Below are 12552 nucleotides of genomic sequence, written 5' to 3' on the forward strand. Positions count from 1 at the left end.
TTTGCTGTTAGAGAAGGGATTTTCCACAAGCGTACAAATAATAATAGTCAAAATGTAAGCTTTAGAACACGTTTGTGATACTTTATTCCTCTATGCTTCTCAGAATTCTGATAACTTCGCAGGCAGTGAAGTCGCACACGGCTTGACCCACTTTTCGCGCACGCCACTGGAACGTCGGCACCATCAAGCTCTACAAAAAAAGATAGCGACACACCGGAAGTGAAAAAGTGGGCCTTTAAAATAAATGACAAACTGAGCAACTCAATATATGCGTTATAGGCCACTAGACATCTCTAACAATTATCAGTTCCCTAATATGCGTTGAATTGCAGTTAAAAATACACTTTATTTCCAAAATATGCCTCATGGGCGCGTTCCGCTGAGCTCACGACGCTTTTATTTTGAAGTCGTACCCGGAAGTCGTACTTTTTACTCTAGCTAGCTTCACGCTGGTTCCGCGTGTTGATACTGAAGAGAGAGGACCGAGGAGAAACAAGTTTTTCGCACCGCAGAGATCCAAACTCAGGCAGAAACCAGAGGAAAATGGAGATGAAGAAGAGGGTTGGGTTAGAATTGAGGAACCGGTCGCCGACAGAGGTGAGTGGCCCGGTTTGTGTTGTTGTTTATCGGTTTGCGGTGTAAACTTCACCGGCCGGAGAAGGAGGGGTGGCGAGCACATGGCAGGGAGTCTGCAGGTCCCGAAAAGTGCCTTAATGTACATTTACTGCTTAAAGCGAAGCTGGTATAGAAAGTCTGGGAAACGATTTTATCAGCTTCCGTTAAGAACTTTAATTCGCATCCGGAGCTCGGCAGTTTAATGACGGGTAAACAACCGCGGTGCGCAGCTGTTTACCGCCTTGTTTTCATTTCTATGCTCACACTTAATATTAGCGCACGTAAATGGCTCCAAACTGCAGCGCACGTCGGTGAATTCATGGTTACAAGCTGCATGTGTGAAACTAAACTTGCACGCACCCCCTGTTACAGCAATGGAAGGCACCAATGTGCCTCCAGGGCCTGACTAATGTCTGGGGCCGTATTATTTCAAAGTTATGAGGCGGGTTATGTCTGCGTTGCATAACGCGGCACACGCTCTAAACACACAACCGCCTTTATTGTATTCTGTGATCAAACTAAATTGGCCATTGTAGTTACGCAACCGTGGAACAAGCTGAGATAACGTTAGCAGGCAAAAATGTCTCGTCACGACATCCGTTGTTACGCTCAGCAGACGCGGAAAGCAGGAAATGCGCGTTGTTTCTCGCTTCCAACACTTACACACATGTGAAATAACTACATATTTAATTTTATTTTAAACTCGAGTTCAGTCTGTTTTAACAATGCCCAGTTTATACATTTAAAAACTCAAACTGGCGTTGTTGATATTGTCGCCTCTCCAGAGATTAGTCGGCGCCCTTGCGTGCTAAGGGCGCGTAGCCAGCGGCGTGCTAGCGCTAGCTTGCTAAAGTGGCTACTAGTCCAATGCGCCCTTGTGCTTGTGTCGCCGTTATTTCTCCTCTAAACCCATATAAACCGTGTTATCTTCCGCCTGGCGCACTCTGGGGGCCATTACATGAGATAATCAGTGAGAGGACGAGTTAGCAGAGCGCTAGCAGGCGAGCTAACTTTGCAGCGTCACATGTGCTGGGAGTTTATAAACAGAGTGTCGGCCGGGATCCGTTCCAATATGAAACCGCACAGGAGTCCCGTGCACTCAGACACAGGCTGTAGCTCCTCCTCCGTGGTGCACTCGCGTCTGAGTGATATCCTGACAACTTAGTTTGTATTAAAGAGGCTGCAGCAGCTTTAGTGTTTCAGCTTAAATGCATTAAATTAACTGGTTCTCAGTCGTGAGTATTTCCTGGTTTTGCAGATTCATGTCGCATCATTGAGATTTGTTCCCTTGATGGGATAAAGTAATGTATTTTGAATATGACAATTTGGGCTTTTGTTGTGCTGTACTTATAAAAAAATTAAATCATTGTCTGTTGCAGCTCTAGTTATCTCATTAGGGCCGGATTTTGTTGTTTGATACATGTAAGGCTTTAAAGCTTCAAAGCTGCATTTGTTGCCACGGTAATCAGTGTCCAAACCAGTATTTGAATGCTCCATTTTTGTATCGGCCTTCCATTACCCTCAAAATACCAATTAGCTCACAAAGTAAGAAATATTAATCCAACATAATTCATTAATTATTTTAAGGAAAGGGTATTTAAAGAGATGGTTCAGATTTTTACATCAAGCAGTTCAGTACGATTTGTTCTGTCTCCACTGTAAAAAGTCGTGGATGGTACCAGTGGAATCGTTCCTTTAGCCTCCATTTTTTATTTTGGGGGGGGGGGCGTGGCACACATTTCTGGGCCGACTGCCGGCAACTTTTAAGGTGGAGCGTTTAGTTGTAATGTTACTCACTGCATGAGCTGACGAGGTGAATCCACCAGCACACCTTAAATTTCACTGTGACAACTCTGACCATCACTTTAGTTTTTATTGTCTCTTTTGGATGAAATACAGTTTTAGTAATGAGGGAATCTTCAAGCATTCAAAAATATATATTAATTTCGACTGGATTATGTGAACTGAACATATCTGGAGGGGGAAAGCGTCGTAGAGTGTTGTTCCTGTGGGCTACAGCAACACTAAACCCCTGAGCTTGCCTGAGAAGGACTCAATGCACAAAGCTGCTATTCTTAAATATCCCATGGAGAGAGACTCTCACTGCAGCCTGTTGTATTTTGTTCTGAAAATGTCGGGGTGCAGCCTCGTTCTGTGGACGATAAACAGGGTGCAGACTTCCATCTGTGTCACCACTGATAAGAAAATGCAGCGAGTGCTTGACGGAGCAGTGAGTGACAACAAGTCTGCCCACAATAAAACAGCTTTTGTTGCAGACCCCCGTCTTTAACTTCTGTGTCGGACTCCAGCCTCAGTGTGTAGTCAATGGATGAGTACCCCACACAATAAAATTGAACTATCCCTTTAAACTTAGTGACACACAATAAAAATAAAGAACATCAACACGTATCAGGACCAAATAAAACTGTGTAAAGCAAACAAGAAGGCTGAAACTGGTGGGCACACAGGCCAAAAAAATCTAGCAAAGCTGCAAACCTTTCTTTGGTATATCTAGCACTTTTTGGGTGTGCAACAGTATTCTGTTATTGTAGCTGGCCATTATGAACAAGGTTACTGCGACTAGCATGCTAACAAAGTGGCTAATCGTCACGTTATTTCAGGTGCATCGACTGAGATGTTTTCTCATCCACCCTCTCAAAAAATCTTTGATTGTCACATATTTCTCACTAAAGCTTCACTGCCTCAGAACTGGTGTTAGATACATATGAGGATACAATTATGAGTTTTAATATCCTAACAAAAATGATGCTTTTGCACTGCCACAAATTATCTCATTTTTAATTGAATGAAAGAAGCCAACAAGTAAAAATGTGTCCAGTAGCTGCGAAGGACCTTTCTGTAAATTAAAGTCTTATCATTTTAATTTAATTCAGTGAATATCTGAGAAAAGAATATGTAATTAAGATTTTTAAAAATTCTGTATGGGCTTTTGGTTCTTGACTGTTTATGATACATCCCGTCACCTCTAAATAAATTCTAGTAAAAGGTTGTAAGTGTAGTGGAAACGGTTTTGCGCTCTTGTCTCTGTGACTCATTTTCACTTTTGATCACAAAGCAGCTCGTAGGTGTAAAAATGACTACGTGATTTAGTCATACCGACACCACAGCGGGCAGAACAAGAACATACAGTCAGTTTGAAACAGATTTCTGTGTAGCGGTGCTGCATGTGCCAGCAGTTGTTAAAGAAAGAGATTAGTTTCAGCTTTGATTTGATTATTAAGAAAGTAACTTTCACTGTCAGTTGTTTTAGTGTGAATGAATCAGCAGTGTAGATGGATCGTTTCTAAAGTCTGCCTTCGACCCACGCTGACTAACTCCTCTCCTCATCTTCAGGTCCAGGAGCTGGTTCTGGACAACTGTCGCTCTGGTGAAGGGAAGATCGAAGGAATCACAGATGAGTTCTCAAATCTGGAGCTGCTCAGCCTCATCAATGTCGGCCTGACCAGCGTAGCAGACATCCCCAAACTGGACAAACTCAAAAAGGTAAGGGAAGCAAACATACCCAGCCTGGACAGTGTCAGAAAGATTCATGTTCATGTTGTTGTATGTCATGTTATTAATATAAATGTTTTATGAGCATGTGGCTGTTTGCTCTGCGTGGTCGTCCTTATATCTAGTTCCTTCATGTGTTAAGATGTCCAAAGTAGTCGAGCTAAAAAAAAATCGAATCAACTAAAACTTAATCTGGAACTTTTTTTTGATTAAATTGCCAAGCAAATATTCCAAATATTCTCCGGCTCCAACGTTTCGAATGTGAGTTTGATTCCTGTCCATTCTTTTGTTCGTCCGATTCATGTGAACGCGATCTCTCAAGAACACCTTGAGGGAATTTCTTCAAATGTGGCACAAACGTCTACCTGGACTCAACAAGATCAGAGGAGCCGCTGAATGAAGCCTGATTTATGGTCGTCGTGAACCCTTCGAACTTCTCCGTCACTCCATTTCGTCGCGGTGCAATTCACCGCCAGAGTGGTAGGGGTCTGCGTTCCTTTCCTGAATGGTTATCGTCGTCTCTAGTTGATTCTTTGTTTAGCTTCCGGCTTTTCCGTCAGAGTGAACGAGAGAGAGAGAGAGAGAGAGAGAGAGAGAGTCTTGTTGGAGTTGATGGATGTCGAAGAAAGTATGTTAATACTGCAACATCTACATAGCAACAGAAGATGTTTAAAGATGGCGGGGATGGCGCAATCTGGAAATACGAAACCGGAAATGCGTTGCTACGAAGCAAACCAATCACAGCCCTCTCGGTCTGCGCTGGGTCTGTGTCGCCTCGACGTGTAGTTACATTTTTTGCGAGGTGCACGTCAGGCTACGCCGGGGGCGACGCCGAGCCTCCTGCGTAGCTACGTACCCTACGACGTAGGTACGTCGTTGATTTAACGCAGGACCATAAATCAGACTTGAGTTTGAGAAAGACTCCGAGAAGTCCGGAGCTGCTCATAAAACATTCAGGACGCCACAGTTTACTCCAAACTACTGAAGCTGCTCCCCTTTTTGAAGCCACCGCGGAGTTGCTAATAATTTTGCTTTCAGCCATGCTTGTTGTTGCCGTGGGTAACAGTGTGACGTCATATGTCAACAAGCCGAAATATCGCGAGTATCATGATATGAATTTTTTTTCTATCAAATTGAAAAATATAGTAATATTATCGCGATGGAGATGATATGACACAGCTCTATGAGGGGGTTTCTAAAATTTGGCACAAACGTCCACTTGCACTCAGGAAAGAACTGATTACAATTTGTGGGTTGAAGGTCAAAGGTCAGGGTGACACATTTTTGGCTATAACTTAAGAATACATACGCTAGCTATGATAAAATTTCACGCAAACGTCCAACAAGATAAAATGATAAAGTGATGACATCTTATATCCAATTTCAGTGTAACATTGGACTCTGGGATTTGATACAGCAGTATCGCGATAATTTTGGGTGATTAAAAAAACGAATCGCCACACAGTGCCAAGTATCGCGCTTTTTTTTTCTTTTTTTTTTTTAAGATCATGTTGTGGATCCTCTGGTGATTACCACCCCTATTTACCACCACTGCTTATTGACATTTTGTAGCCAAAACAATTAATTGAAAAAATAATGACAAACATTTTGATCCCCAAACAGGTGGTGGTATGTGAACTTCTCTGTGTAGCAAAGTAGTCGTGATCATTGTTGTTGACTCAAACAGCTTTAAATTAGAAATGTTGCTCCAACAAGGCAGCAGCTAATGATCGTTTTGACGACTGTTCATTCACTCATTGTTTCAGCACCAGAAAATAACCTTTGTTCTTCTCCCTCTGTGCAGTTGGAGTTGAGTGACAACAGGATATCAGGCGGTCTGGAGGTGCTGGCAGAGCGGCTGGTGAACCTAACGCACCTAAACCTCAGTGGGAACAAGTTCAAAGACATCAGCACCCTGGAGCCTCTGGTGGGTGGAGGCAGAGTCTGCAACACACCTTCACCTGAGACCTCGTGACCCTAAATATTATCAGCTGCTGAAATTTTAAAACGTGTTTGTGACCTCATATGAGGACATCACATTTTGGGTTTACTGGACCTTATACTTCATTCTGCTTAACCTCAACCTGTTGTCCTCGTTCGTGGACACTTTTGTTGTGCCACCTAGTGGTAGTAAGAGCACAGTACACTAATCCATGTAAAAACAAGATGGCAGCCATCTCTGCCAAGTCAATCTGCAGCCGATCCCGACACAAAAGTGGACATGGTCCAAAACCTGAAAACATTTTATGGCTGAAGCTTGTTTAGTTATCATTAATAATGCTTGTAGTTGGATATGGCAACAAATTTGACCAAAAATTAGCAACAGTAACAAAGTAAAATGCTGTTCAATAGGTAGTACTCGTTTGAGGACATTGGGACTTTATTGTTGTCTCGTTTGAGGACTTTCAGGAAAAAGTCAAACGAAAGATTCTTTCTTCATCTGTAGAGATGAAATATGTTCAGATGAATTTTGTATCCCAAACAGTGTGTTGGCACGAAAGTGTTAATAATCCACAGCATTACCTTCAGCTTTAATCACGTCTGTGTCTATTTGCCCTCCAGAAAAAGTTGCCCCAGCTGAAGAGTCTCGACCTGTTTAACTGCGAGGTGACCAACCTGGGCGACTACAGGGAGTCCATCTTCAAGCTCCTCCCCCAGCTCACCTACCTGGACGGCTATGACATCGACGACTGTGAGGCGTCTGACTCTGACGGAGAGGGTGACGGAGTCGATGATGAGGACGAGGAGGGCTTGGGTAAAAGCAACACATAAACATTTAACAGGGTTCCTACGCAAGTATGGAAAAGTATGGAAATAAATTTGATCAATTTCCAGGTATTAAAAAGTATGGAAAATGAAAAATAAAGTATGGAAAAATATTTATGGTTCCAGACTATTACCACTGTTCTAAAATACTGTTTTCTAAAATAGAAAATCAGGTATTTCCAAAAATAATGTAATCAATCCGGATCGTGTTTTATGCCAGGCCAAGCACAGTTTGTGTGAGAGCAAACGTCTCAGAAAACATACCGTCCCTTTTACCTGATTGACAAGTGGTATGTCCAGTCCGCTGCCCCATGACCCTCCTCCAGCCCCCCAGGTATCAAGTTTCACTCCAACACTGCACCTTCGACAAGAAGACGAGTTTCACGTGGTTATAATGGGTAGATGCAAGTTTTTGGATGGATGGCTTGACAACACCGTATATAAATCCTGGTTGGCCAAGGATTCCCAATTCACACACAGAGCTAGATGCAAGCTTTGTGTGAAATCATTTGACATCGCCAACATGGGGGAGAAGGCGATTCTGAGCCACATGAAAGGATAAAACACCGACGTCTCGTTACTGCATCGCTTGCACCCAGAGTCCCAACCTTTTTGCCTCAGCCCAAACGATGAACTTACCTGAGTTTTTATTTGCATGCCATTATGGTACTTGGCTACAATCGCCTATTAAGAATAATTAAATATGATGTGAAATATAATACACTGATATATTTACTCAGATGTTGCATATTCTCTGACACCCGCCCCCCCCCCCAAAAAAATGCAGAGAAGTCTGGAAATTAGGATATGGAAAAGTATGGAATTTTGAAATTACAAATGTGTAGGAACCCTGATTTAAGATGGTCTCATAATGGAACAAAATAAATGAGATTGATGCTTCTTGTTATTTATGATCATTGTCAATTATTCCCGTCTGTTTTCCAGAGGGGGAGTCGGAGGACTTCGAGGAGGAGGAGGAGGATGACGAGGAGGACGTAGTAGCTGAAGATGATGACGAAGATGATGACAGTGGTGACGATGAGGTCTGGGGCTGATGTGCACATTATATCCAAAGACTGTTTAAGTCTGTAAATGATGTAGTCATCATATTAACAAAAGATCTATATGTAACTGAACTGAAAGAAGCTAGGGCTGACTGACCAGTGCGGGCATGTTCATTACAGGCTAAGACGTAAGCACGTAACCTGCCAGCAAGTCTCGCCTTCAGAGTCGATTATACTAATATGTGGAGGCGCCATTTAAAGCAGTTTATGTTCCTCAACATCCACGAAATACAGAGTTTAACTGCAGACCTGTATTTGACAGTAACTCTTGAGGTGCTTGAAGGACTGTAGACATGGATTGTCTTCATATTTTAAACCTTAAAGTTTGTTGAGTTCTTGAAGTTGAATGTCGGTATTCACCCATCAGCAAAAACCCTCAACAAGCAGCTTCTCTCTCTGCAGGACGGAGAGGTGAACGGAGATGTGGACAGTGAAGATGATGATGAGGATGAGGAAGATGACGAGGACGATGGTCAGTAACAGTGTGGCTCTTTTGCCACACCTCAATCCATCTGTGTCAGCTAAAACATGTTTGTATTTCCTTTGCCGAAAAAGGAGTTGTTCTATTTAAATTATGTCCTCATGATTAAATGAACAGGAAACACTAATACGAAGATAAGAGGGGTCGGAAAAATGATGTGGAACTTTATTTTGAGGAACTAGCCCAATGTTCTGAGACTCTAATACTAAGATTATTGAAGGATATTATTTCATTATTTATAAAACTAACTCATTTTAAAAAAAATAATCAATTATTTTCATTTACGAACTCATTGTTTCAAGATACTAAATCATTACTTTGAGATACTTGCTCATCATTTTGACAAACTAACTCGATTTTTTTTTTCAGATTAACTCGATATTTTGAGATACTAACTCGTTATTTTGAGATACTTAATCATAATTTTGACAAACTAACTCGATATTTTTGAGATACTAACTTGTTATTTCGAGATACTAACTCATCTCTCTTTTTTTTTTTTAGATTAACTTGATATTTTGACAAACTAACTAGATATTTTTGAGATATTAACTCTATTTTTGAGATACTAACTCGTTATTTTGAGATACTTAATCATAATTTTGACAAACTAACTCTATTTTGAGATACTAACTCGCTATTTTGAGATACTAACTCATATATTTTTTTTTTTTAGATTAACTTGATATTTTGACAAACTAACTAGATATTTTTGAGATATTAACTATTTTTTTAGATACTAACTCGTTATTTTGAGATACTTGATTATAATTTTGACAAACTCGATATTTTGAGATATTAACTCACTGAGATACTAACTCAATATTTTTGACAAACTAATTCGACATTTTTGAGATACTAACTCGTTATTTTCAGACGCTTAATCATAATTTTGACAATCTAACTCAATATTTTGATATACTAACTCAATATTTTTGAGATACTAACTCATTTTGACAAACTAACTCCATACATTTGAGATATTAACTTGATATTTTTGAGATATCAACTCGATATTTTGAGATACTAACTCGTTATTTTGAGATATTAACTCAATATTTTGATACTTTAACTCAATATTGTGAGATATTAACTCGATATTTTGAGGAACTAACTTGATATTTTCAAATATTAATTCAGTATTTTTTAGATATTATCAATTATCTTGACTAACTGTTTTGAGATATTAAGTCGATCTTTTTTTAGATATTAACTTGATATCCTGAGATATTAATTCATTTTGAGAATTATCTTTATTTTAAAGATATTAAGTCTTTTTTAAGATACTGACTCATTAATTTGTGTCATTAAAATTACTTGAAGTATCTTTTTATGTTGTTTTCGTCAAATTAGCAGAAATGGGCTTCCATAGTTTTTGTCTTTTTAAAATCAAACTCATCCTGATTTTCGTGGGGAGAAAAAATCACACTGAATATTTTCAGGATGTGATGAGTTCAAAATATTTTAAAACATTCAAATCCTGGTCGTGTTGTTTTTGTTGTTGAACCTGTGGCTTCTCTTCTGCAGACGAGGACTCGTCTCCGGCCAAAGGAGAGAAGAGGAAGAGGGACCCTGACGATGAGGATGATGAAGATGATGATTAAGGACCCACAAAGACCCCACAAACCCCTCTGACCTCTCGCCTGGTGACCCCCTCCCCCTCTCCCTACATGACCTCTCCCCACCCCCCACCAAGCTCGCCTTCCTCCTCTGACTCCTCCCCTTCACTCAGTGACTCCTGGGCTGCATTCCATTTATCAAACCGGTCACCTCCCACTGCGCCCTCGCCTCCTCCTGCAGACCAAAACACACGTTTGCAACTTCCGTTAATACATCAAAACACCTATTGCCCCTATTTCTTTTTTCTTTCTCTCCGTTATGCAAAAGTCTGTCACTATTTGGTTATTTCAGTCTTTTCAAATTCACATTATCAGATCCCAAAATAACCCTCTGCATCCCTGATGAGCAAACATCTAATTATGCAAATATATTTCTCCTAAATGTTAATACTCTCTGGCATCTTCGTGTTTCGGCACAGTAACGTGAGAGATCTTCAGATTCACAAAACAAATCAGAACTTTTCTCACTTCATCATTTTGTCTCTGAATCGTCAGAAAATCATAAAAAATAGTCGTTATTATGTCTCGTCTGAAAGTCACGTCTCCAGATGTCTTGTTTTTCAACCCTAAATAATAATAATATCAGTAAACTGTCAGATCTGTCAGAGAACAGCAGAAATCTTCAGATTTTTAAGGCTGGAACCAGAAAAGTTTGGGCATTTTTATTCATTTATTGCGTTAACGTTCTGTAAATTCTCTGTCACTGATAAGTGAACCTACAATGGATAGAACTTGAAAAGCTGAGGCACCTCACTGCTCAGTAATTAAAAAGGAACAGCAGCATAAAGTGCCTCTGTGACATTAATAGGACTTAAATTTTCAGAGAAATTCATACCAACTGATTTGAATCAGAATCTTATTTCACAAAAAACACTTAAACTCAGTCGGTTATTGGTTTTTGCTGTTACATCTGACAGAATATGTAGGAAGAACGCGTTTTGGTGACCGCTGAATTCTGTTCTAAAATTAAATTTGAAAAGCCTTTTTTTCCCAAAACAAAACACCGAAATTTGCAAACCAGAACCTCAGACAAGGAATTACAAACTGTCATTTTTCAGCATCTGTAAATGATGTTAACATGTAAAACACGACAGTCGTATTATTACTTTAACCCCATTTTTGTGTCTCTGCACATAAATTCGTCAAGTGGCACATGATTGAAATTTTAGGACAAATGAAAGTACAAATTCCTACTCCGCTAACAACATGTAAACGCATCCGGAGGTTTAATAATGTATAGATTAAAAAAAATAACTTTTGCAAATACAGAAAATAATTTTAAACACAAAACTGTTTTGCAAATGCTCAAATTCCACAAATAAAAAAAAATCTGTGAAGAAATTAATTTACAAATAAATGAAAAATATCTTTCTAACATTTTCAACATTTGAAGAAATATTTGTGAATCCAGTTTTTTATTTGTGGGTTTCAATTCTATGCTGGCAGATTTATATTTCACACAGCTTTTTTTTGTGTGTGTGTGAAATTTGTGTTTTTGCTGATGTTTTATTTTGCAAAATATTTTTGTGAGTTTACAAATCACTTTTGTATTTGCAGAAGTTGTTTTATATTTACAGACAACACACCAATGATATTGGCACAAATCAATCTCCATACAAAAACATGAGCTTTCTTGCTTTGTTGTTGTTGTTGTTGTGAGATCAGAAACTATTTTGATCACGAGAGACGTTGACCATGTAAACTGTCAAGTAAATCTCAGTGTCAGCAAGTTTTTGACATGGCCGGGTAATTATTTTGTTTTATTTTGTTAACACGTAAACAATAAGGAGAAAATTTGGGGCTGTGGAAGGAGACAGAACGAGGGCTCGTGGGAGGTCCTTTACCATCTTCCTCTGACACCCACCCTGGGACTGAGCCAGCTGTTATGATGTCATCACCGCCCTCCCAACAGGCTCTGTGATGTCATCAGTGGACAGTCAAACATAGAGATCACATCCCGACCCCTTCCTCCCTTTATCCCCCCCCTCCCCCCTCCCCCGAGGCCGAGCGCGCTCAGGGCAAACTGTGTTCTCTCTTTTTTGCCAACAGAGCTTTTTAAAAGAAATATTTTTTCAGAGAAATTGTTTTTGTTTAATTTTGTATGGTTGTCTGGGGACACTCTCTTTCTCTCCGTCTCTCTCTCCGTCTCTCCGTTCTTTTCTCTTCCTGCTCAGTAGAGAGATCCAGTTGATCCTTCACACTTACACTGACTAGTTGATGTTGTTTTCTTTTATTTTCTTTTTTTTACTTTCTGTAAGTTAAAGGAAAAACCAACAAAAAAAGACACACAAAAAGGACTTTGTAAATAAAATCTTAACATTTTGCTCCTGGCGTCTCCTCTCTGGCCTTTTGTCTTCATGGTCGATAGAATTCTTTCTCACCACATTCAAATTGAGCAAAACGCTGAACTAATGTCGTTACTTTTGCAGGTATTTGGTGAGAAATCACGGTGTGAAATTCACCTGAGTAGAGCCTGAAAACTGATGCAGGATTT

The 12552-nt window shown here is 39.9% G+C and overlaps 1 protein-coding gene across 1 annotated transcript; it reads left to right on the top strand.

The window, feature by feature from the left end:
• Positions 1 to 443: 443 nt before the first annotated feature.
• Positions 444 to 12382, top strand: LOC125883912 (acidic leucine-rich nuclear phosphoprotein 32 family member D-like). The gene is made up of 7 exons (XM_049568546.1): positions 444 to 597; positions 3970 to 4119; positions 5933 to 6055; positions 6691 to 6883; positions 7840 to 7937; positions 8361 to 8430; positions 9967 to 12382. Exons 1-7 carry the CDS (start codon positions 544 to 546, stop codon positions 10041 to 10043), a joined length of 765 nt encoding a protein of 254 aa, XP_049424503.1. The 5' UTR covers positions 444 to 543; the 3' UTR covers positions 10044 to 12382.
• The last annotated feature ends 170 nt before the right edge of the window (positions 12383 to 12552 follow it).

The sequence above is a fragment of the Epinephelus fuscoguttatus genome, linkage group LG23 (assembly GCF_011397635.1).
Source record: "Epinephelus fuscoguttatus linkage group LG23, E.fuscoguttatus.final_Chr_v1".
NCBI lineage: Eukaryota > Metazoa > Chordata > Actinopteri > Perciformes > Serranidae > Epinephelus > Epinephelus fuscoguttatus.